General features: G+C 52.0%; 1 protein-coding gene across 7 annotated transcripts in view; it reads left to right on the top strand.

The window, feature by feature from the left end:
• CALN1 (calneuron 1) overlaps positions 1-10369 on the top strand; it is a 611938-nt gene extending 601569 nt beyond the window's left edge. For all 7 annotated transcript variants that reach the window (XM_074390736.1, XM_074390733.1, XM_074390735.1 and 4 more), the window contains one exon: positions 1823-10369. In XM_074390736.1, coding sequence (XP_074246837.1) covers positions 1823-1950 — 128 coding nt within the window. In that variant the 3' untranslated portion in view covers positions 1951-10369. The remainder of the gene's footprint in view (positions 1-1822) is intronic.
• Positions 10370-25751: the final 15382 nt, after the last annotated feature.

Raw genomic sequence — 25751 nt, 5'->3', positions numbered from 1 at the left:
CCTTCTGCGTCAACCTCCCAAGTAGCTGGGACTATAGGCATGCACCATGACACCAGCTGTTTATTATTATTATTATTATTATTATATTATTATTATTATTATTATATTATTTGTAGAGGTGGGATATTCCTATGTTGTCCAAGCTGGTCTCAAACTCCTGGCCTCAAGTCATCCTCCTGCCTTGACCTCCCAACGTGCTGCAATTACAGGCTAATGCTTTTTCTTGTTATTTCCATTTATTTGTTTCTGGCCCATATTAATATCCACTAAATCATGCTCTTTGATCGAGACCTCTACAGGGTCTCTCATGGCATTATAAAAATCACAGTGCAATACCTGGGGCAACAGAAAGATTGAGAGAGTGAACCCCCAGACCCAAGGTCAGCCCCTGGTCAGCCCCTGGGACCCGTGGTGTCTGGAGACACAACGCGCCACCTCTGGCATGTCGAAGAGAGTTTGGTGCCTCCCGTCTCCACACTGGTGCTGACTGCAGAAAAAGCAATCCCCACTTCTCCAACTTCAGCAGCTCCAAGATCTCACAGAGGGCTTCTTAAACACAGATGGGGGCCCCACTCCCAGAGCCTGTGATTCAGCAGGTCTGAGGTGGGGGCTGGCCAAGAATCTGCATTTATTTTTTTGAGACAGTCTCACTCTGTTGCCCAGGGTGGAGTACAGTAGCACGATCTCAGGTCACTACAACCTCTGCCTCCTAGGTTGAAGTGATTCTCCTGCTTCAGCCTGCTGAGTGGCTGTAGTTACAGGTGTATACCACCATACCCAGCTAATATTTGTAGTTTTCGTGGATACAGGGTTTCACCATGTCAGCCAGGCTGATCTCAAACTCTTGACCTCAGGTGATCTGCCCACCCCAGCCTCCCGAAGTGCTGGGATTACAGGCATAAGAGCCACTGAATGTAGACAAGAATCTGCATTTTCTAAAATCTCCCAGTGGCCAATCACGGTGGCTCATGCCTGTAATCCCAGCACTTTGGGAGGCAGAGGCAGGAGATGGCTTGAGCCCAGGAGTTTGAGATCATCCTGGGCAACATACCAAGACCCCATCTCTACAAAAATGAAAATTTTTAAAATTAGCCAGGCACAGTGGTACACACTCGTAGTTCCAGCTACTCAGGAGGCTCAAGTGGGAGGATAGCTTGAGCCCAGGAGTTTAAGGCTGCAGTGAGCTACAGTTGCACCACTGCACTCCAGCCTGGGAGACAGAGCAAGACACTATCTCAAAAAAAAAAAAAGCTATCAGTAGGATGCTACTTATCCAATGACCCCCCTCTAGAACCACTATTTGTGTGTCTGAAATAACGCAAGAAGTCACTTACAGTGATTCAACCAGCAAAACCCAAGAACACATCCAGGAAAGGTAAGTCGCACCCAGCTGATCACAGAGGTGAAGGGAACCATCTGAATTTCCGCTCTGTTCATTTCAGCTGCAGAAATGGATTCAGCAATCACTGGATCACACCTTTGATGAAGCTCCCCCTGGAATGTCCCATATTTCCCAGCTCTGAAAGCCACTCTAGCTCTATTCTATCAGGATAGAATAAAGTTAGGCCTTACCCTGAACATCACATCCATCATGGTTCTTGCTATAGAAGTTTGGTCATTTCGTACCTTTCACCAGGTGTGCTGTATTATTCAGTCTTCATTCTCCATGGCAGCGGTCCCCTAAGTGCCTGTCAACTTGATTTGACCAGTGTCATCCTTTAGGACTCACTGCTGGCCTGCTGAGGAAGAGTTGCAACCCATCTCACTGTGTCATTTCTCTCCCCCCTGTTCTCCCCACCCCCTCCCCTCCTCCCACCACCAGTGCATTCCCAGAAGCAGAACAGACAGACCTGCGTCCGGAAGAGCCTCATATGCGCCTTTGCCATGGCCTTCATCATCAGTGTCATGCTGATTGCAGCCAACCAGATACTCCGGAGCGGCATGGAGTAGCAGCCTCCCGCCAGCCACACCGCGTTGCAGCTCCCCGCGCATGCGCATGCCCTGCGGGCAGACTCTTCCTCCATACGGCAGACATGGACCCACAGACTATGGATGGATGCGGACGATGGTACCGTTCTGTAAAGAACCCAAGGTGGAGTGCGACCGGGGTTGCACTTCAGCTTCATCTCCTTGGCAGGGACACTAAAGGGCTGTCTTCAGTGCTTTAATGGTCTTGTTTTCTAATGCAATAAATAGCCAGGATTTCTGAATTATTGCTTCAACCACCCATCATAACTCTAGAGAAAAACTTCATCTTCATCTCGGAATTCCAGCGGCCATCCAGGTACAATGATGAGAGAGCCAGAGAGAGGCATGAACACACAGTCACCTCCACTCCCCATTCTTTCAACCCAAGGTCCAACAGGAGACTCTGCTGAGGTCCACCCTCAGTTCCAAGAGGCTGACTTCTGGGTTGTCACAGAAGAGGGGGCTTTCCATCTCGCCTGGCTTCCTTCCTCCACCCAGTGGAGACCCCCCAAGGCATGAGGGGAAAGCCATTAAGTGGGGTGCAGCCCCTGGCGCTCTTCTGCTGCACCCCTCACTGCTTCCGTTCTTACTGCCTTTTCTAGAGGACTCCCATTGGTAGAGCCGGCGTGCTCTCTGTTTCCGTCGGCACTTGGCTTTCCGTTCCCAGAGCCCATCCCGCACCAGCATTTTGGAACCTGCAGAGAGAGCCTTTCTCCCAGCTTTGCCGCCTGTGCTGCCCTTAGAGAACAAGGGAGCGTCGTTGTGGGCATCTCTATAGCATAGACAGACATATATATTTGGCTTCTTCGTGTGTGATGTAATTCTTCCCTAAACGCTTACACCTACTATAAGCTCGTCCTCCCTCCCACACTCATCCCTGCTTCTTTGGGGCAGGGGTGAGGCAGGTTGGGGGAGGAGGGGACTGAGACTGGCGGTGAGGTTTTGACAGCCACGCCCAGCCATCCGGAGTCGTGGAGACCCACCACGTCTCTGTGCCGGATGCCCTTTGTAAGTTAAGGTCCTTGTGCATCTTACCCTTTCCTCACCTTGGAGTCTGCTTTGTTAGTTAGTCTTCCCCAGCTAGAAAGAGAAATGCAATCCAACATGGAGAGATGGAGAGATCAAACTGCTGTATTTGATGTAAGCTTTTCTGGCCTTAGAGTCTGAAACTGACTCATTTTCAGGAGGTGAGGGGAAAAGATGTTTATGAGTTTAGCCAACAGGACCGGTAATTTACTTCTGCCTGCAGAATACTTTCATTGCGGAAGGGAACTGAATCCAAGGATCTGTTTTCAACACCTGTTCAAGTCTGTCATTTCCTGACTTTCCTAGATGTCAGCCACTACTACTAATTCAAGCTTGTGTAGTCACAGTAGCCAATAATCTCTAGATATAATAGTTCCCTTTGTACTTTTCCAGGCTCAGGTCTTTACTTTGTAATGGAATTACCTTGCTCCTACTTCTTGTGATTACATCCCAAAGCCACCTGCTTCCCCGCTTTCTACCAGTATCGAAGCACCAGAAGCTTTCCTGTCCCCGTGCAGTGGGTCGGGTTTGGGGCGTGTGGCGTGTTCCTGATCTCCCTCTCAAGCCTGTCTTCTTGCTCAGCTTTCTCCCTACCGCCTGCTCAGACTTGGAGCACCCAAGGTCTCCAGTGCAAGTTTTCTCATTCACCTTTGCAAGTGCTCCCAGCAGCAGCCTGGGGGCCACTGTAGACACTTTCCCTCTGTGGGAGAGCATGACTATTTCTGATGAGCACAAGTCAAATGAGGGTTCGAGCCATAGTATGGAGGAGGGAGCAGGTGTAAGCGCCCAAGAGCCTCCGCAAAACTCCCTGGAGTTCAGGCCGGCAAGGCCAGATGAAGGAGGCAGCACCCTGCCTTTCCCCGTCGCCCGCCCTGCCTTTCCCCGTCGCCCGCCCTGCCGCCTGCACACTGCATGCCCGTCCTGCTGCCGCTCCCATCGGCTGACCCACCACTGTCCTTAGGATTGGAATCTGAACTAGAACAGGTCCAAATGCAGAACAGTGATACATCAAACAACTTCATCCTTAATCTCTGCCCTGGGGAGTTTGCCCTCTCCCAACTGGACTTGGATGGGAGGGCAAAGCAGGTCTGGAAGGGAAGTACTTTCCTATCTTTCTCTGACCCCTGAACCACCAAACCACATCCTCCTGGGGACAGGCATGCAGGACCCTCAGCAGACTGGGTAGAAACCCCGGGGATGATTCTTCAAAGTCCCCTTCCCATGAGAGGGGACTGAAATGCCACAGCTGAGGCTGGTCTTCAGGGCAGACAATGAGTACTTCTTCAAAAGCGGCTTTTCTGCAACTTCTCCTCCCTCCTGCTGGAGAACAGCCACCCCAGAGGAGGTGGGGGTTCGATTTCATTGGCAGAAAGGTTAGCTGCTGTGCAGGAGTGGGTAGGAAAAGGAGTTCTGGAGAGGCGCAATCACCCCGTTTCCTACAGAGCCTGCAGGATTCCCTCCCTAATGGTGACCCTTCTCGTTCCCAGTGACCTGAAAGCAAGCCCACCCTCCCCAGGGGAAAATCTAAGAGAATGCATTCCTCTGGGGACTGCTAGAGAGAGATGGCAAGAAGGAAGACACAGAATTCTACCAGCCTAGGAGGTAACTTCCCACCCTGGTAACCCTCCACGTGGGACCCAGAGACTGAAAGACATAGTGCGTGAAGATAGCGCTCAGCTAGCGGCATTCTTCAGACTTTGGGGGCTCAGGGTTGGTCCCGATGACTGTCACCCTCGCTGCTCTGCTTGGACAGTCTGTCTTGGGTATAAAAAAGGCTTCTTTGTCAGGCAGCAACTCCCAGCCCTGTTCACACGAATTTTATGCCAGGCCCCCACGCCAGTCAGTGTCCCCATCATGGTGGCTTTAAGTTCATGGCCAAAGGTTCCAGAAGGTCCTGGTCTCCTGTGCCCAAGGAAGGCCATGTAGCCCCAGCTGGAAGTGATTTCTGTAGGAACTGAGAGGGAAGAGCCCTCCAGCTAATAGACTTAGGGACCAGTGACCTTGGCAGCCCAACGGAGCGGTGGCTGAGTCAATGACAGACAGCTTGGCTCATTCTTGCTACAGGAGCAGGTACCCTCTCCCCTGCCCCAGAAAACACAAGTGATGATCCAGAAGGCACTCTCCTTGGGAGAGAAGGGTAAATGGACCCTGACCCCCCTGATCCCCAAAGAAGCTATGCCCCACCACTTCAGATACCAACAAAACCCCCAAGAGGATCGCATCGGAACGACTAGCAGTGGCTTCCAGAATGTGCATGGGTCTCACGTGACTCATCTGGGGAAAAAAAAAGGGATATTACTATGGCAACCCTTGCGTTCCACCCCGAGTTTTGCCAAGGCACACAAAAATAGGGAACATTCTCTTAAAAAACACTCCAATTCAGCCTGAGTGCAACCTGACTCTCTTCATCTGTATCCTGCTGGGAGAGGAAGTTCCTCTCACTGCCTTTCTGTCTTGCATTTGAACTTGTCCTTCTATTTACTCAGGAGAACAGGAGCTACCTGTAAGCCCTGGTATCTCCCCATCCCTACTCCCAACCCCTCCTCCCAGGGTTCAGAGCCAGGACCCCTTAATCTAGGCAAATAGGCAGAAATATCATCTTGGAAGGCAAACAAGAGTTTAAGCCTCCAGTCTTTAAAAGCATCCTTTGCCTGCTGAGACAAACTCCCGGAAGCCAGACGTGTGAACTTTGGTGAACTGAGATTTACATGCAGTCTTAGGCAAGCCCAGTGGTTTCAGAAATGTCTGCATGTTTTATTTGCAGAGAACAAGGTGTGTGTTACGGGTCTCCTTTCTCGATACCTGCTCTGTCTCAAATTTCACTTGACAAACGGTCTACGATCTTGTGGTTATCCAAAAGAGCCTGTCAAAGATGAACAGCACCTTTTGACAGTAATGCCCCTCCCAGCTTCCCATTCACAGAATTGTAAAGTGATACGTTTCAGAACTGAAAGAGAGAAATTTACCTTTGATTCCAAATGCCTCCTACCAGGCTTAAGTCCAGACTCAGGTCATAAATCAAAGACAGTTTTGCACGCTGCTCTTCACCTAACTCTAGCAGTTTCCCTGAGGCCCTCTGAGGACAGGGACAGAAAATAAAGGATGTGACCACCCGGGGCAGTTCCCTGGTTTGGGCTGGCCCGACCACGTGTGGTCACACGTACCATGTGGGGGATCTGCGTTTGCTGGGTCCTTGCTCTCCTTCCTTGCAGAAGTTGCTAAGCTCTGCTCCTCCTAATTGCAGGTCTGATACCCCATTGGGTCATTTTGCCATGCTATTTCACCAAAGGCCTACAGTCATGACATTTTTCACCATTTCACCAAGACACAGGGAGGGTCTAGAATTCCCCTACAGGGAAGGGCCCTTTTTCCTATACCACCGTAATGATACAGATGAACTAAGATTAAACTTCTAGACTTCAGCACATCCTGCTTGTATATAACCAGGAGGTCTGCAGAGCCGAGACCCCTTTTCAGACATGCGTCTGAAAAGACCTCAAAGCAGAACATTCTCATGGACCTCTGCCGTGATCCCCATGGAGCTGAGTCCATAACCTAAAGACCTTACTGCAGCCACCTTCCCTCCACACCTGATTGCTCAATTGCCCCAGAAGGGAAGAATCCATCTGAATTAGAAAAGAAACATCAAGGGCTGGGCAGGGTGGGTCATGTCTGTAATCCCAGCACTTTGGGAGGCTGAGGCAGGTGGATCACTTGAGGTCAGTAGTTCAAGACCAGCCTGGCCAACATGGTGAAACTCCATCTCTACTAAAAAAAAAAAAAATACAAAAATTAGCCACGCATGGTGGTGGGTGCCTGTAATCCCAGCTACTCTGGAGGCTGGGGCAGGAGAATCGCTTGAACCTGGGAGGTGGAGGCTGCAGTGAGCTGAAATCGTGCCATTGCACTCCAGCCTGGGGGCGGGGCAGAGTGAAACTCCTTCTAAAAAAATATTTTTTAAAAAAAAGAAGCATTATTCACCGGCTAAGGCTTTTCAATTTGATTATTTAAAGAGGAGAATTTGGGCTGCCTCTTACAGAGCCGGTCCCCGGGATAATTCGTGTCACAACTGTTCGGCTCCACTTCATACTTGCTTTGACTAAGTCCCTCAGGGCACTGGCCTCAAGTTTTCAGCCCTTTTTGGCCCAAGTCCACTCCACACTGCTACAAAGGAATACCTTAACACTGCGTAATTTATAAGGAAACAGAGGTTTCTTTGGCTCATGGTTCGGCAGCTTGTATGAACAAGGTATCAATATCTGCTTGGCCTCTGGTGAGGCCTCAGGAAGCTTCCGCTTATGGTGGAAGGTGAGGCGAGAGCAGGCATGTCACACGGAAAGAACAGGAACGAGAGAGAGGAGAGGAGGTACCAGTCTCCTTTTCTTAATAACCAGCAATTCCATGAACTAGTAAAGTGAGAATTCACTCAGTACCGCAGGGAGGGCACCGAGTCCTTCAAGAGGAATCCGTCCCTGTGACCCAAACGCCTCCCAGCAGCCCCCACCTCCGACATCGGAGATCAACATGAAATTGGGAGGGAACAAATATCCCGACTGTGTGATTGGTTTGGATCAGGCGTCCCCAAACTACGGCCCCCGCGGGCTGCATGTGGCCCCCCGAGGCCATTTATCCGGCCCCCCGCCGCACTTCAGGAAGGGGCACCCCTTTCACTGGTGGTCAGTGAGAGGAGCACAGTATGTGGCGGCCCTCCAACGGTCTGAGGGACAGTGAACTGGCCCCCTGTGTAAAAAGTTTGGGGACGCCTGGTTTGGAGGAATGAGATCAATTACGCCAACAAGCTAAGCATTTCTCTTAATATCCTATGCTCACTGCTCATGTACGTGGTCATTTTGACAGCTACGGTTTCTCCTTCATATTCATCTGGGACTCTTCATAGGGTCTCCAGAGACATGATAATAATGTTCAAAATGTCTCTAAGGCAAATTCAATTTTATTCCACTGGCTTGAAATATACCACAAAGAATGAGGTTTTTCCAGTCCCACCCACAAGACAGTCCTCTCAAAGTGGACAAAACTTGCCCAGCCACCTGCCCCCGACCCTGACCTTGGGGTAGCTCATCAGGTGAGCACAGCCCCCATGCCAAGCATAGACTCACCCATCTCCTTTCCTCAGGTGTGATAGGTTGGCTTTCAAACTAGGGCTTCTCAAATGGCTAGAAGTTATTAAGTTGCTGTCCAAGTGGAAAAGATGCAGAGGCTGGAATTTTCCTGTGGGATAGAAAAGCAGGCTAATCAGGAAGAAATATTCCAGGGAACGCAAGATGCAGCTGTGATGCTGCTCCGTCCCTGGACCTGAGAGAGACAGAGAAAGTTCTTAAAGGGCTGCAGATGCGTCCTCTGAAGGTCTTCTCCAGATCGCTGACCTACTTTGGAAACACGCAGGGCATCGGGTGTCACGGGGCTGCCCATCAGACCGACCCACCTGACAGGCTCTGTGAATTTCAAGAGCGGGCTGGTAGCTCGCCATTCCTGGGAGGATGCTGACATCTGTCAAGCCCAGAATGCCTCTCCCAGCGTGCTCAGACCTCTTCAACTGAGGCCAGGAGAGCAGAGGAGAGAAGCGGGAGAGCGGTTGGTGCCACCAGCTGGGAAAAGCCCAGAAGGTGGGACTCCTCCACCATCTAGGCTGCATCGAGTGACATGCCTCCCTGGCTCCAGGTTTCTCTAAAGCCAGAGGAAAAGCAAAGCAGACAAACCCTCCCATCTGTTTCGTCTGAAACAAGGCAGAGTGAGTGCTCCCTACTGAGAGGGTCCGAATGTCCCCAGTGAATTGCACTAGGAGCTGGCAGCTCCTTTTGGAACACAAGTCCCAAGAGGCAGTTGTGATAAAGTCTCTCTTTGGGTGTCCGCTGTTTGTAAATGAAACCATGCAAATTGCTCTATGTCAAGTGTGTCATATCTTGCGGGCAAGAGGTTTTGTTTATTCCCTAAGGACCTGCCGGCTCCAGGGAGCATCAAAGATGAGCTTTCTGTCTCTGTCTTGGCAGGAGTGAAAATAAAGGAAGTCAGTCACCTTCCCAAAGGTCACGTGAATCAGAATTCAGGAGAAAGTTGGGGGAAAACAAGCCCAGATTCCAAGAAGAGATATTTATTTGCTTATTTTTCCATCTGAGAAAGCCTTACTGAAAGCTACTGAATAAAGAGCACAATTTCCAGCTATTTCTTTCTTTCCCTTTTTTTTTTTTTCTGGCTACTATAACAGCAATTCCAATATAGGTTGATAGTGGTTTCTAATTTTTCCTAATACCATAGAAGGAAGAGTCACCATCTCTGGTGATTGTGAGGAATTAGCTTAACAGTCCTGGGGCACCGGCCACCTGCGATCACCGTTTAATGGCTAATGAGGGATGCTGAGTGTTGAGGGTTGCCTGCTCCTGAGGTGGCCCAGCCATGACCAGGGACAGAGGGCAGGAAGAGAGTGGCTGCAGGAGCTACAGGCCTCTTTTGCCCTCTTCGTAAAGTCAACTAAAGTCCCAGGAATTGTTTTCCTAACAAGCCCTGCTCTCCCTGGAAAAGCCCTAGACTGGCCAAGAAAGGACCCTCTCAGCTCCTGGTGGAGAGTTGCACAAGCCAGTGTGTCTCGACTCTCTCCAAGGAAAACTAAAGCCTATTTTCTCTTTCTTAGCTCAAAATCAGCTTTCAGGGGTCCTGGAGTGGCTTCTTAGTGGGGTCTGATTTTCTTCCCCAGTTCTGAACCAGGAAGAAGCTCTTTCTCCAAGGACTAACCAAAGACAATGACTTTGGAGAGAAGTTAGACTCAGAAAGTCTGTCCAGGCACTGGGTTGGCGAAATGTCACCTGTCGGGGGGGGAGGAGGGGTCGCTGTGGCCGTCGTGGTCATTAGACTTGGGACGTGAGTTGTCTCTCAAAGCACAGTAGTAAATGACCGTAATCTTTGCCCTGATACGTTGGGTGTAAATAGAAGCACAGCCGGGGACGGAGCATGGCCAGGCCCACTGGAGCTTGGTAGCTCTCATACCTAGAATAAGCCACTAAGACTGAGCTCACCGACCACCATCTTCCCATTTACCTCATTCGCATTCCATTTCTCTCCTTCAGTATTAGTTGATGATTTCTGCTCTTAAGTGATGAGAAAGTCAGCAGACTAGTCAAAAAATAATCTTTATATAAAGTGTACATAGTAATACAAATTAACTTAGCATGCAACTTACGGATCAAATGAAGTATATATTATTAATATGTTATCTTAGTGTATAAAGGAAAACTGCCATATTTACCAGAGTTTTCTTTAACCGAACTTGTCTGTAAATATATAATCTGTATAAAAAAGAGTCTAATTTACCATTATTTATGCAACAGAAAAAAAATAAAAGTTTTTTTTTTTTTCCTTTTGATGAGAGATTCCATTCATTACATGTGGTTTGATTTGCAAATGGGTGAGGAGACTCATTCCCGGGACCCCAAAGGTCAACCAGGTCTGTTCAGTGACAGCCTGCCCTCACCAAGATGCCACCGGTGAGAAAGCTACCACGGACTTTGGCCATCTCGCTGTCTGCTGGGATGCTAAAGAGCGGTGACTGGCATTAGGGGAAGTACGTGGACTCTGGAACATACGGTGAGAAGCATCAAACGTCTTCTGGCTGGGGAGCAGACGTGATAATTTTTTAAACTTTGCAGACACCTGCAGACACTTTGCTATGGTGTCATCCTTCTGGGATTCTGTTTGCCAAATTCTTTTCAACATGACACTAAGACACAGCCTTTGCATAAGCTTTTGGAATTTTTAGTGTTAATAAGAGCTTCTCTGGAAGAGTGAAAAAGATGCCTATTTCCTTAAATAAGGAAACAAAACGCAGGGTATGGAAAAGTTAAGTGACTTGGTTAAGGGCACTAGCTGAGATCATGCCCAAATTTTCTTTTTTTTTTTTTTTTTTTGAGACGGAGTCTTACTCTGTTGCCCAGGTCAGAGTGCAGTGGCTTGATCTCAGCTCATTGCAACCTCTGCCTCCCAGGTTCAAGAGATTCTCCTGCCTCAGCTTCCTGAGTAGCTGGGACTACAGGTGCACACCACCTTGCCTGGCGAGTTGTTTTGTTTTGTTTGGTTTGGTTTGTATTTTTAGTAGAGATGGGTTTTCACCATACTGGTCAGGCTGGTCTCGAACTCCTGACCTTGTGATTGGCCCGCCTCGGCCTCCCAAAGTAATGCCTCACACTGGGGGAGCCACTGCACACAGTCTATTCACTCCCTCCCTCCCTCCCTTCCTCTCTCTCTGCCCCTTCCTTCCTTTCTCTTCTTTCTCTTTCTTCTTTTCTTTTTTCAGGACAGGGTCTCCCTCTGTCACCCAGGCTGGAGTATCCTGGTGCAATCATAGCTCACGGCAGCCTCAGACACCTGGGCTCAAGCAATCCTCCCACCTCGGGTAGGATTGTAATTAGGCATGAATAATGGTGCCCACCTGTGGTCCCAGCTACTTCCTGGGTAGCTACTTCCTGGGTAGCTGGAATTACAGGTGGCCACCATTATGAATGGCTAATTTTAAAAAAGCTTTTTTAGAGATGGGGTCTCAGTATGTTGCCCAGGCTGGTCTTGAACGCTTGGGCTCAAGCAATCCTCCTGCCTCACCCTTCTGAATAGCTGAGGCTGCAGGCTCAACCCACTGCACCCAGTTAATTTTTATTTTTATTTTTTTTGGCAGAGGCAAGGTCTCACTGTATTGCCCAGACTGGTGTCAAACTCTGGGGCTCCAGCGATCTTCCCACCTCAGCCTCCCGAGTAGCTGAGACTATGGGCTTACTGCCCAAATTTGGACCAGAACTTGGTCTCCCCGTTTCCAAGAACCATGAGGCATCTCATATTTTCTTCACTTCTCAAAAATGTTATCCCACATTTTTCCAGATGTCTTAAGTTTTTAGCAAAAAAAAACCTGAGTTTCCAGTTTTTTGGGTTGGATCTCCCAGTGTCCTTGGGGTACCCTGTTTTAAATACTGCATTTTATATACTTTCTCAGGGGTAGCTTACAAGGTGAATTCACTAAGCATCTGTTATTGTTTTAAAAATTCTAAAACTGGAATTTTTCAGACATAAAGCGCACTCTTCTTTATGCTTTTCACTCCTCAAAGGGGGCTCCTGGAAAATTCCAGTGAGATGATGGCGAGAGGTCAACCCCTCCCATCTGCCATCTTTCATTTTTGCTATTATAATCTAGCACCTAGTTACAAATATTCTTTTTTCTGGGCAACTCACCCAGGAGTTTCCTATATAACAAACCGCACAGCAGAGGACTGGCCACAGAGCTCAGTGTCTGAATCTCAACACACTGAGATGAGAACAAGGAACCCCCAAAGGCTCACTGTCCAAAACGTGGGCCCAAACTGGGTAAGTGTCCAAGGTCAAACAAAATTCTCTCTTAAGATGAGAACCTACCTTTGAATCCCATTGAAATTTTTCCATGATTTCGTAGCAGAATGAACGTTGAAGGCTTTTCTTTCCCATGCAGGATTGTGGCTCAGCCACACGCACAATTAGAAAGCCCGGAGACTCTGCCCGATCTGGAAGGCCGGCTTGTGGCAAGGGGCTTTGTTTTGAGTGACAGAGGATCCTGCCTTGGCGGCTGCAGACCTGAGGCCAAGTTCTGTCTCGCACTCCCTGGTTTTACGACACAGGATACCTGGGGTTTTTTCTTTTCTTTTTTTTTTTTTTTTTTGAGTTGGAGTCTGACTCTGTCGCTCAGGCTGGAGTGCAATGGTTCAAACTCAGCTCACTGCAACCTCTGCCTCCCAGGTTCAAGCAATTTTCCTGCCTCAGCCTCCCGAGTAGCTGGGACTACAGGCACACGCCATCATGCCCGGCTAATTGTTTTGTATTTTTAGTAGAGATGGGGTTTCACCATGTGGGCCAGTCCGGTGTCAAACTCCTGACCTCAGGTGAACCGCCCACCTTGGCCTCCCAAAGTTTGGTTTTTTTTTTTTTTTAACTTATTTAAAGATGGGGTCTCACTCTGTCTCCCAGGCTGGAGTGCACTGCCGTGATCTCTCGGCTCACTGTAACCTCTACCTCCTGGGTTCAAGTGATTCCTATGCCTCAGCCTCCCCTGTAGCTGGGATTACAGGTGCATGCCACCACTGCCTGGCTAATTTTTTGCATTTTGAGTAGAGATGGGGTTTTGCCATGTTTCCCAGGCTGGTCTCAAATTCCTGAGCTCAGACAATGTGCCCACCCCAGCCTCCCAAAGTGCTGGGATTACAGGTGTGAGTCACCACGCCCAGCCCAGGGCACGTGGGTTTCAATCACTGAGCGGTGCCCTGAGCAGAGGAAACAGCTGTGTTCCAGACGCCCTCCCAGGTACACACCCGTAGCTCCTGGCGCTCCAAACCCACACCTAGGCCCATGCTCCAGACCCCAAGCATAGGTCAGCTTGTGGCCACAGGGCTCCAACTGGTCTGTGGGAATCCGCCCTGCAGCTGTGTTTGGACCTGGCTGGCTGCACCAGTCAACAACACTGCTCTCACTTCTGAGCTTCCCAGGACCAAGAAGGAAGACGCAGGTCGAAACCGCCGGGGAGCTCTGGAGCCGTGTTAAGATGACACGCTGGCCAGGCGTCGTGGTTCACGCCTGTAACCCCAGCACTCTGGAAGGCCGAGAAGGGTGGATCAGAGGAGGTCAGGAGTTCAAGACCAACCTGGAGAAACCCTGTCTCTACTAAAAATACAAAACTCAGCCGCGCAAGGTGGCATGCATCGGTCATCCCAGGTACTCCGGAGGCTGAGGCAGGAGAATCGCTTGAACCTGGGAGGCGGAGGTTGTGGTGAGCCGACATTGTACCATTGCACTCCAGCCTGGGCAATAAGAGTGAAACTCCAGCTTTAAAAAATAAAAAATAAACAGCATGCTGTCTCAGATTCCCTGGGGTTCATAGCCCCACTTCGGCTCGTGGGATCTGGGCCTCCCCCTCTTTCCCCATCTTTCTTCTCTGCTCTCAGGGTAACTCAAAGTTAGCTGAGCGTCAAAGACCCTCCCAGGCAGTGGTTCTCAACCATGCTTACATATGGCACTTCAGCTTTTAAAAAATGTCACTGCTGGCCATGTGCAGTGCCTCATGCCTCTAATCCGAGCACTCTGTGACGCAGAGACGGGAAGGTCACTTGAGCCCAGGAGTTCCACATCAGCCGAAGGCAACACAGCAAGACCTCCTCCCTCCCCCAAAAGTGTTTTTAAAATAGCAAAGGCCTGGCGGTGCCCCCAGCTACTCTGGAGGCTGAGGCAGGAGGGTCTCTGAGCCCAGCAGCTCCAGGCTGTAGGGAGCAATGATGGCGGCAGGGCACTCCAGCCTGGGTGACGAATGAGACTCTCTCTAAAAAAAGGAGACCAAACCAAACACTGACATTGTCTTGGCCCCGCCCCCAGAGAGTCCCTTGTTCTGGGATGCAGCCTGGACCGCAGGGATTTTTAGAAGCTCACCGCTGATTCCAACTGCGCCCAGAGCGAAGAGCTGGGGCAGTGGGCTCCTCTGCTCCGATTCCTGTGCTCTCCGGGAAGGCAGAACCTGGTGCGACATGGTAAAGGCCCCACAAAACTGCGGACCTCAAGCAGACCTAGGCTTTCTGTTGAAACTGCTCTCTGTGACCCTAATGTGACAGGCAAGCCGTCCAAACCCACGCCATCTTGGCTCCTGCGACTTGTAATTCCCACCACTACCCAGACAATGTGTAAACTAACGCTTATCTTCACTTCTGTAAACCACTTAAGTAACAATCGCAGTGACAAAAGCCCCCTGGCCCTTGGAATGTCCAGAGCCCCTCACCCTCATCTCCGCCCAGGAGGTGATTTACAGAATCCAGTAGCCCTCGGAATGTCTGAAGCCCCTCATCCCCACCCCCACTCCTCACCCTCACCCCCGAGGTGGTTTTAGGGGTATAAAAGGTCTTGACACCCTCCTTTCGGGGCCACGGGTTGGAGGGACGCGAGTCCTCTGTGGCCGCCAGAAATAAAGACCCTGCAATCTGGCACACTTTGGTCTTGGAGTTGACTTTCTGTGCTTGGGCCAGTACATCATTTTGGAGGCCCCACCAAGATTTATCTTCGTCCATCACCAGACAAAAGCCGTCTCAGAGTCTCGCCCGGGCAGCCGCTCCCACCTCGGGGCCTGTAGGGAGGAGCCCCCCTGAGATGTTCCAGGGCCCCCGAGCTCCAGCCCCGTGGAGGATGAGCCACTACCCAGCCATCGTTCACCCGAAACATCTCCGGGTCCCGGGAACCTCCGGGGGTAAGTCAGATCTGGAGACCGGCCCGTCGGGGGGCCTGAGCTGGGGACTGAACGCTGTCACTGCAACTCTGACCGGGCGAGCCTACCGCGAGACGTCACTGCAGGCTCGGTGTCCTCACTGCAGGCTCGGGTAATCTAGGTCTCGGTTTTTCCCACAGCCTAGTGTGAGTGAGAGCGAGTGTGGATAGAGGCAGTCCCACGGCTGGAGGGCTACGGGGTGCGTGGGCCTCGCCCGCGGTTCCACGGGGACGTCATAAGGCGTGACGGTGACTCACCTCAGGACTGAAACTTCTGAGGTGACCAGGCCCGGGGTGTATACGGGCCCACCTTAGCCAAGAGCTCTGAAACACCCCTCCCGGGACGTGGCCGGCAGGCATCAGACTGGTGTCCCAGCTGGGGGCACCCGTCCTCTGTCTGCCAGTCCTGGGTGTGGTTCTGTCCTTACTGTAGATTCGCGGGTTCCGTTGACTCCTGTTGGCTGATACGCAGCGGGTTAGGCCTGCTTCCCCCGAAGTGGCAGACGTTCTACAGCGGGTGACAGACTGCTGGCTGCAGGGCCCGTCACCGAACCCATGCCCCTGGGAGTGACTCTGTTCTCGTCCCTCCTCCTCCACTTCCCCTGCTGCCCAGGCCCCACTTGCTCTGCCTCTGCCCTGTGGCGAGCAGCCTCAGCCCCATCTCTCTCTGTTTTCTTCCTCGTCATAATCATTGTGGCCTGTAAGTTCTCCCAGTCCCCACCCCCGGGACAGGAGTCTTTCTGCCCGTGTTGGGACTAATTTCCTTTTCCCCTCATCAGCTGATGCCCAGAAGGGCATTCTGCCAGGGACGCCTCGGCGCGGTTTTTCTCTGTCCTGGGAAATCAACTCCCAAACAAAGAGGTGCCAACTCTTCCTGCCGTTTGGGGTGGACACAAGCTCCCTGTCTGTTCTGTCAAGGAGACACTAAGTGTTGTCACGGCCGGTGCTCTGAAGCCCACCCCTACCCAGTTTTCTGGCACCATCCTGACTGCTGGGAGGCGGGGGTCACGGCTTAATAAGGACAGACTGGCAACACGTTTGCCAACCCTGTTCGCTGTGGTGGATTCAAAGTTCACATCGTGGGGACCTCCCCGTCCATTTGCTTTGCATTCTCCAACTTTCCCAAGGCCAGAGGCCATTTACGAGAAGACCGCGCCCGAGCGGCACTAAGCCTGCCCAAGGCCCATTACCGGCCCCTCTGGGGCTTCTTGGGAGACTCCTACCCTCACCCTTGGCCCCTTCCACCTGTTCCCCTGGCCCGCGCAAAAGACGAACTGTACCTTCCTGACAAGATGTAGCTGTAGAGGCACCTTTTAAACCAGTGCTGGAAAGGGCAGAACGTGAGGGTAACACCTGCCACAACTGGAAATGCTACAGAAACCGCAAGGCCCCAGTTACTATCCGGAGAGAGGGGAGAGGAGACGGGCAGAAAGAGAGAGAGAGACAGAGGAGAGAGGAAGAGACAGCGACAGGGAGGGAGGAATTTCATGCTTTTTCGGTCCCTGTGTCAAGGCGACCAAAAGCCACAGGGGCGGGGCCGGCAGCTGTGAGCTCCATATTTTTTTCTTTTTTTTTTTTTTTTTTTTTTTTTTGAGACGGAGTTTCGCCCTTGTTACCCAGGCTGGAGTGCAATGGCGCGATCTCGGCTCTCACCGCAACCTCCGCCCCCTGGGTTCAGGCAATTCTCCTACCTCAGCCTCCTGAGTAGCTGGGATTACAGGCACGCACCACCATGCCCAGCTAATTTTTTGTATTTTTAGTAGAGACGGGGTTTCACCATGTTGACCAGGATGGTCTCGATCTCTCGACCTCGTGATCCACCCGCCTCGGCCTCCCAAAGTGCTGGGATTACAGGCTTGAGCCACCGCGCCCGGCCGTGAGCTCCATTTTAAAGTGATGCAAAAAGCGGTTTTTTCCTGCTGGCTGCCAGTCCCGCCCAGCTCTCAGGCAGGCCACGCCGCCTCAGGGAACCAACTGCAAAGTTGTTGGTTCAAATCCTCAGCGAAGCCAGTTTTAAATTAGCGTAATCTCTCGGGGAAATTCAAAAGCTAAAGAAAAACAAAAACAAAAAAAACAAATGGGGTGGTCTAGTTCCCAGCCTTGCACCCCCCTCCAATGCATGACGGCCAACTTCAAGGTCGGGTTCTCAGGCCAATACGGGGTGAAATGAACCCCGAGAAAACTCCGCTTTTTATGTGAACCGGGATGGCCATCTTTTGGAGTTGGGTGGCCAGATACTGGGACCTATAACCCAAAAATTACCCAGGCTGTATGGAAAATGGTCACAGAAACTCCTGGATACCCTGACCAGTTTTCACACATCAATCGACGGTTGGATTTAATCCAACCACCACCCCCACAACCCCCCATGGTTGAAGTGCTGCATCAAACGGGCTGGACGTCAGGTCCTGTTAGCCGGCCCAAAGAAGACCCCCACCACGCTGGCCATTCTCCCCTCCGGAAGAGGATCTAACATTACCTCCACCTTACTTTAGACCCTCCGGACGCGGCCCCAGCACAGCTCTCCAGACAGCACTGGTAGGCAGCCCTTGTCCCCACTCCACACCCGCAGTGAGGCTCCATGCCCACCCAGGGTACTGCCCCTCTGGGAGACGGCCCCAGTGGAAGGAGGTAGCCGGGCTGCCTCTTCTTTATCCACATCCCCTTGTCCTCTAGTGACTTATACAATCAGAAGGCTCAACACCCCTCGTTTTCTGAAAGGCCCCAGGCACTCACGGGGCTCCCGGACTCTGTCTTACTAACCCACCACCCCCCTGGGATGACCGTCAACAACGACTCCTAGTACTCTCTACCGCAGAAGAAAGGGGCAGAAATAGGAGGCCCCTAAGGCCATCAAGAGAACAGGGGGAGGCTCGGCAGGGGACCACCCGGAGCAAATTAGTGAAACTTTCCCTTCCACCCGACCCCAGTGGGACCCAAGCGCCTCGGCGGCTCTGAACAGTTTTCACCGGTACCTACTACAAGGGGTGAGGGGAGCGGCCCGCAAGCCCACTGACCTCTCCAAGGTGAGGGCTGTAACTCGGGCCTCGCAGGAGTCGCCGGCTGCCTTCCTTGGGTATCTACAGGACGCTTCTGGCACCCACACTCTTATTGACCCTGAGGCTCCAGAAAATCAGCGGGCCGTCAATCTGGCTTTCTTCCCAGTCAGCCCCAGATATTAATAGAAAGTTACAGAAGTTAGAGGGATTCCAGGGAATGAATTTGTCCCAATTGCTAGAAATGGCCCAAAGGGTTTTTTAACAATAGGGATAGTTCGGAAGCCATACAGGAAAAAAGAGTTACTAAAGCAGTAACCGCAGCTCTTCAGGAAACCCGAGTTATCCCACGGGGACAGGGAACCCCACAGGGGAGCTCCCAGGGTCCCCGGCCCAGGCTGGGACGGCACCAGTGCACGTGACGCCGACGGAAGGGCCACTGGAAGAGCGAGTGCCTGGAGAGAAGGCAAGAAACAGCTCAGGGGACGCCACCGGGGCCAGTCTCACTTTAGAAAGCCGGGAGTGACCGGGCCGGGGCTCTTATTTACTCCACCCCCAGGAGCCCGGGTCTCTTTGAAGATTGGGGGCACACCTGTCAGCTTCCTAGTCAACACCGGGCAGCTCACTCAGTCCTGACTCAGCCTCTGGGACCACCGTCCAGTAAGAAAACCATTATCCAGGGGGCCACAGGAAAAACCACAACGAGCCCTTGGACCACCAACCGATTCGTTGATCTGGGGAACGTCACCCACTCCTTCTTAGCCATTCCAGAGTGTCTGTACCCACTCCTAGAACGGGACTCACTCCACAAACTCCGGGCAAATATTTATTTCTGCGAGGGTCAGGCTTGCCTCTCAATCCCTCCTCCCTTGACATCAGGGCCACCTGAGCAAAGCCTCATCACCTGTGCTCTGTCAGACGTGTGTCTCCTGCAGGAAACTTTATCCTGAGAGACAGATCAACCACCGCCATCAGACCTCCTCCGCCAATTCCAAGACAATGTGCCCGGAGTGTGGGCCGAGACAAATCCCCCAGGCTTGGCAAGTCACCGTACCCCAGTCATGGTCCAGCTATTGGCAACGGCCACTCCAGTCCAGGTACGACAATATCCCATGAGCCAGGAAGCCAGACGGGGAATTGCTCCGCATATAACCAGACTCCTAAAAGGAGGGATCCTGACTACCTGTAAGTCCCCCTGGAATACTCCCTTACTCCCCGTCCTAAAACCAGGCACAAAGGGCTGTCGGCCCGTGCAGGACTTCAGGGAGGTAAACAAATGAGTGGAAACTGTCCACCCTACGGCTCCAAATCCGTACACCCTCCCGAGTCTCCTGGGCCCAAAGCACCATCATTACACTATCCTGGATCTCAAGGATGCATTCTTTTGCAGCCCACTGGCCCCTGTTAGCCAGCCCATATTTGCTTTTAAATAAACTGACCACGATACTGGGGTCTCGGGCCAACTCACTTGGACAAGCCGGCCTCAGGGGTTTAAAGACTCCCCTACTCTGTGTGATGAGGCACTTAGCCAAGATCTTGCCGCCTTCCAAGCTGAGTTCCCTGAGCGTACCCCTACTCCAATAGGCGCATAACTTACTCTTGGCTACAAAAACCCAGGAGGCCTGTAAAGAGACCAACCACCCCGTCATTACTAAAGACCCTGCAGACTTTGAGTTACCAGGTCTCAGCTAAGAAGGCCCAACTCTGCCAGCCGAAAGTGACTTACCTGGGCTATTTCATAGAGAAGGGCAAGCGGGCACTGGCACCTGGCCGAGTCCAGCGGTGCTGCAAATACCCACCCCCGCCACGAAACGCCAAGTTCGAGGATTCCCTGGGGTGGGAGGGTACTGCAGGCTATGGATTTTGGGACTTGCTGAGATAGCCAAGCCCCTGTAAGCCTGCACTGGAGGAAATCAGCCTCGACTCGGACAGAGAGAGAGCAACGGGCTTTTGACAAGCTCAAGACTGTCCTGACGACAGCCCCAGCCCTGGCCTCGCCAGACATCTCTAAACCCTTCTGGTTGTTTGTGCATGAAAAACAGGGAGTCGCTAAGGGGGTGCTCACCCAGACGTTGGGACCACGGTCCCGGCCAGTCGCCTACCTTTCAAAAAGACTTGATTCTATAGCCTCTCGGTGGCCGGCCTGTCTGAGGTCGGTGGCAGCTACAGCCCTGTTAGTCAAGGACACAGACAAACCAACCTTGTAACAGGAGTTAAACTTAGTGGCACCCCACGTGGTGGAGTCACTACTCCGTGGAGCCCCAGGAAAATGGATGTCAAATTCCCGCATAGTTCAATATTAGGCTTTACTTTGGACCAGCCCCGCATCAAGTTTTAAAGGCGACAGTTTTAAACCCCACCATGCTGCTACCCGACGGTGAGCCAGAGAAGCCCATACGTGACTGCCAACAGACCATGGGCATCCTCCACGAGGCTCAACCGGACGTCACCAACGTCCCCCTGCAGAACCCGGAGGAGGCGCCGTACACAGACGGCAGCAGTTTCATGGTCGACAGAGTCAGGTACGCCGGGGCGGCCGCGTTGTCTGGGCCCAGGCCCTTCCACATAGAACCTCAGCCCAAAAGGCAGAACTCAGAGCTCTGACAAAGGCCTTAGACCGGGCGGAGGGACAAACTGTCAGCATCTACAGACAGCCGGTATGCCTTTACCATGGCTCGTGTACATGGAGCCCTTTATAACGAAAGAGGACTGCTTAGCTCAGAGGGAAAAACCATCAAAAATAAAGAAGAAATCCTAGCCCACTGGAGGCTACGTGGAAGCCCAAGGCCGTGGCATTAATACACTGCAAAGGATACCAGAAGGGAGACTCAGCAGAGGCGAGGGGAAATGGGGCAGCTGACCTGCAGGCCAGACAGGCAGCCTTGGGGCCAGTACAGCCTCTGACTCTTCTCGTGACTCTGCCAGCCCCACCTCTGCCCCCCACCCCTACGCACTCACCTAATTAAAGAAAACTTTGCTCAAGAACAAGGGGGCACACGAGGTTCCAGAGGATGGTGGATTCCACCGGACACAAGGATGGTGGTCGCCGAGGCTCTAGGACGGGCCCTAGTTCGGGACACTCACCAGGCCACTCACTTAGGACAGACCAAACTAGCTGAGCTGCTAAATGCCAAATACTACATTCCCCACTTGCATGAACTCATCAAGAAAATTACCACTCGGTGTGATGTACGTGTCTGAGTAAATCCGGGAGGGAACGGGTCTAGCCAGGTAGGAGGGAGACTCAGAGGGGCTAGCCCTGCGGAGCACCGGGAGGTCAAGCTCACCGAAATAAAACCCCCAGCAAACGGCCATAAATACCTGCTGGTGTTCATAGATACGTTCCCCGGATGGGTCGAGGCCTTCCCCGCCAGGTCTGAGACTGCCTCGGTGGTCACAGAAGAACTATGACAGGACCTTGTTCCCCGGTTCCGCCTCCCCCTAACGCTGGGGTCAGACAACGGGCCCGCCTTGACCGCACAAACTTCTCAGGGCCTAGGCAAGGCCCTGGGTGTATCCTGGAAATTACACTTGCCTATGGTCCTCAGAGTTCAAGGCAAGTCAAACAAATGAACTGGACTATAAAAAAACCCTAACAAAGTTTATCTTGACCGGTGACCACCGGGTCCGCCTGCTTCCTCTGTCCTCCGCGTCTGGGGCGCGCCCTGTCCGAAAGCCTTCTCCCCTTTGGAAGTCACGTTCGGTGGGCCCCCTCCCTTACTCCCCAGACCCGCGGACACCGTGCATGCTGAAGTCCGTAACTACGCACTCCTTAAGTCCTCACAGGTGCTCCAGTCTGTTCAATCCCAGGTACACCAGCTCATTAAGGACACCCGTCCCACGCCATTGAACCTCGCAGACCAGCGGACACACCCCTTCCAGCCCAGAGGCTCTGTCCTTGTTAAAAAATTTGCCGCCTCTGGCCTCACTCCCTGTTGGAAGGGACCCTACACAGTTATCCTGACCACACCCACCGCACTCAAGGTGCACGGACTAGGCCTGGATTCATCACACGCACATCAAAACTGCCCCAGGGGAAGAACAAGGAAATGTCAAACACTCCTCCCCCATTCACTAAAGCTAAAACTTGTGTGCGTTTTGAGGTCACCATCCTGGCCACCCTAATCCGTGCTGTAAATCCCTACAGCAAACCCCCCACCCCGCCCCAGAACCCACCTACTATCAATGGGTCCTCACCGAGGCTCCACTGGAGAATCTGTTAGTTCCTTAACTGGAAAAGGATCCACCCTAGTCAACTTAACCCTGGAGTACTTTCCAAAGAACCCCATTACCTTTTCCCTCAACCTCTGTGCCCTCCTGGACCCATTCCTAACCCCAAACGTAAATCCTAAAACAAAAAGTATTATAACCGGGTGTGGCAGTGAAAAGCAAAGCAACAACTTCAAACTTACAAATTCTATCTGTGCCCAAAATCCGCCCCACAAAAAAGGTGGAACCGTAAAAACTTGAATGGTGGCAGAAGAATTCACTTCAGTTATAAAACTGTCTCCACTGTATCGGGGTACACCAAAAACAGAGACTCTCCCCCATCCCCATGCTACACCGCGTCTTGTAACACACTCAAGGTAACTGTAACTACCCCAGACGGTGAATAAACAACAGGGCAAACCTACAGTCTCAAAGTATATATAAGTAAATAAAACATAAAAAACATCTTTACCATCCGCGGATAACCCCGCCAAACCCAACCGCCCTCTAGGACCCATTGCCCAGGTCTTACAACAGGAGGCCCCCTTAAAAATACAAAAGCCCCTCATCCAGATAATCAGTACCCCCCTCAACCACCTTCCCCTACCACCCCAGCTCGGCTCTAAGAGGACACAACCCTGTTAACCTTATCCTCGGCTCACCACCTCCTCAGCAAGTCTAACCCAGATTCAGGAAAAGGCCGTTGGCTCTGTCTCAACCCTCAACCACCGTTTTACACCGGGCTGGCTTCCCAATGACCGGCCAACCTGTCCATTTCTTCAGGCTCCCATTGAACCCTGGGAGACACAGAAGGGTCTGGGCACTGCTACCACTCCCCGAGTGACAGCCTTGCAGGCTCTCCCTGTGGGCACTATTGGAACGTCTCCCACGATGGAAACTTTAATGGTAAAAACCTTTACTCTCGGGCCCCAGATACCACTTGGTTAGCCGGCACTTCTGGCCTCACCAGCCGCATTTCCACGTACCAGTTCAGCAGCTCCGCTCCCACACTCTGCACCCCGGTACACATCCTCCCCAGAATCGACATTCCTGATGGCAGGCAGGGACTCAGCCTCCTGGCCCCATCAGATATTACCGCCCGATGGAAAGGAGACCTTATCATCTTCCCTCTACTGGTTAAATTAGGCATCACTGGCTCCACCCCAGTTAGAAGAGCAGCTCTTGTAACTGGGGACCAAAATTGTAAAACTCTCTCTCAGCACACAGATACTGATTTAGGCCACTTCAAAAACTCCATTTCCCAACTCCTAATCAGGTTAAGTCTCTAGCTAAAATACTCCTCCAAAGCAGGCAAGGACTAAATTGACTCTTCTTAAAACAAGGGGGTTACGTGCCACTCTTAGTCAACAACGTTGCTTCTATGCTCACAGGTCAGGCCTCTCCGAGAGAGCCTCTCCCTGGTCAGACAGAATCTCAACACCAGAAAACAACTTCAAAAGGCTTCCGAAAGTTGGGATCAAAAACCGTTTTCCTAGTCCCCTTCGCTCACGTCCCTCCTTACAGGCCTGGCGGGACCTCTGGCCCTCCTCCGACTGGGACTGCCGTTCGGCCCCTGCCTGCTAAACCAACCGCTCAGGTTCATAAAGTCTAGGGTAGACGCCGTACAATTGACATTAAGGTCTCAGTATGAGGCCTTAGAACGAAACAACAATGCTAACCTGTTAAAGGAATCAGTAATTTAATTCCTGTAAATACAACAATGGGAAATGTGACATGGTAAAGGCCCCACAAAACTGCAGACCTCAAGCAGACCTCGGCTTTCTGTTGGAACTGCTCTCCGTGACCCTAATGTGACAGGCAAGCCGTCCAAACCCACGCCATCTTGGCTCCTGCGACTTGTAATAAGGAACTAAGGTCTGCAATTCCCACCCTACCCAGACAGTGTGTAAACTAACGCTTATCTTCACTTCTGTAAACCACTTAAGTAACAATCGCAGTGACAAAAGTCCCCTGGCCCTTGGAATGTCCGGAGCCCCTCACCCTCATCTCCGCCCAGGAGGTGATTTACAGAATCCACTAGCCCTCCGAATTTCTGAAACCCCTCACCCCCAAGGTGGTTTTAGGGGTATAAAAGGTCTTGACACCCTCCTTTCGGGGCCACGGGTTGGAGGGACGCGAGTCCTCTGTGGCCGCCAGAAATAAAGACCCTGCAATGTGGCACACTTTCGGCTTGGAGTTGACCTTCTATGCTCGGTTCGGTACAACACCACAGCAACGCAGCAAGACCTCCTCCCTCCCCCGAAAGTGTCTCTAAAATAGCAAAGTTCTGGCGGCACGCACCTGCAGCCCCGGCTACTCTGGAGGCTGAGGCAGGAGGGTCTCTGAGCCCAGGAGCTCCAGGCTGTAGGGAGCAATGATGGCGGCAGGGCACTCCAGCCTGGGTGACGGATGAGACTCTCTCTAAAAAAAGGAGACCAAACCAAACACTGACATTGTCTTGGCCCCGCCCCCAGAGAGTCCCTTGTTCTGGGGTGCAGCCTGGACCGCAGGGATTTTTAGAAGCTCACCGCTGATTCCAACTGCGCCCAGAGCGAAGAGCTGGGGCAGTGGGCTCCTCCGCTCCGATTCCTGTGCTCTCCGGGAAGGCAGAACCTGGGACTCATTAGAGATGAATCTTCTCAGGCCACAGCTCAGCCTACGCAGCCAGAGACTCTGGAGAGGCCCAAGGCCACAGGCCCCCAGGAATTCTGACGCCCCTCAAGTTTAAAGGCCTTTGTCTCAGTAACACTTTTCACAGTGACGGATATTGGGATCAATAAATAATTGCAATTTTGTTTTTCTTTTTGTTTTTGAGATGGAGTCCCGCTCTGTCACTCAGGCTGGAGTGCAGTGGCTCGATCTCAGCTCACCGCAACCTCCGCCTCCTGGGTTCAAGCAATTCTCCTGCTTCAGCCTCCCACGTAGCTGGGATTGCAGGCGCGCGCCACCACGCCCAGCTGACTTTTTTGTACTTTTTAGGAGAGACGGGTTTTACCAGGTTGGCTAGGCTGGTCTCAAACTCCTGACCTCAGGTGATCAGCCCACCTTGTAATTGCAATTATTATAAGAACCACCTGGAGCTCACCTCAAACCTACTGAATTCGAATGTCAGAGGAAGGTGCCTAGTGGGGCTCTTTTGAGGAAGCCACAAAGGATCATGGGAAGGGAGGCAGCCTGGCGTCGTGGCTCACACCTGCAATCCCAACCCTTTGGGAGGGCAAGGTGGGAGGATTGCTTGAGGCCGGGAGTTCGAGACCAGCCTGGCCAACATAGTGACTCCCTGTCTTTAAA

The sequence above is a fragment of the Saimiri boliviensis genome, chromosome 20 (assembly GCF_048565385.1).
Source record: "Saimiri boliviensis isolate mSaiBol1 chromosome 20, mSaiBol1.pri, whole genome shotgun sequence".
Classification (NCBI taxonomy): domain Eukaryota; kingdom Metazoa; phylum Chordata; class Mammalia; order Primates; family Cebidae; genus Saimiri; species Saimiri boliviensis.
Note: the sequence above shows the minus strand (reverse complement) of the source record. Positions and strands in the feature narration are given on the sequence as shown.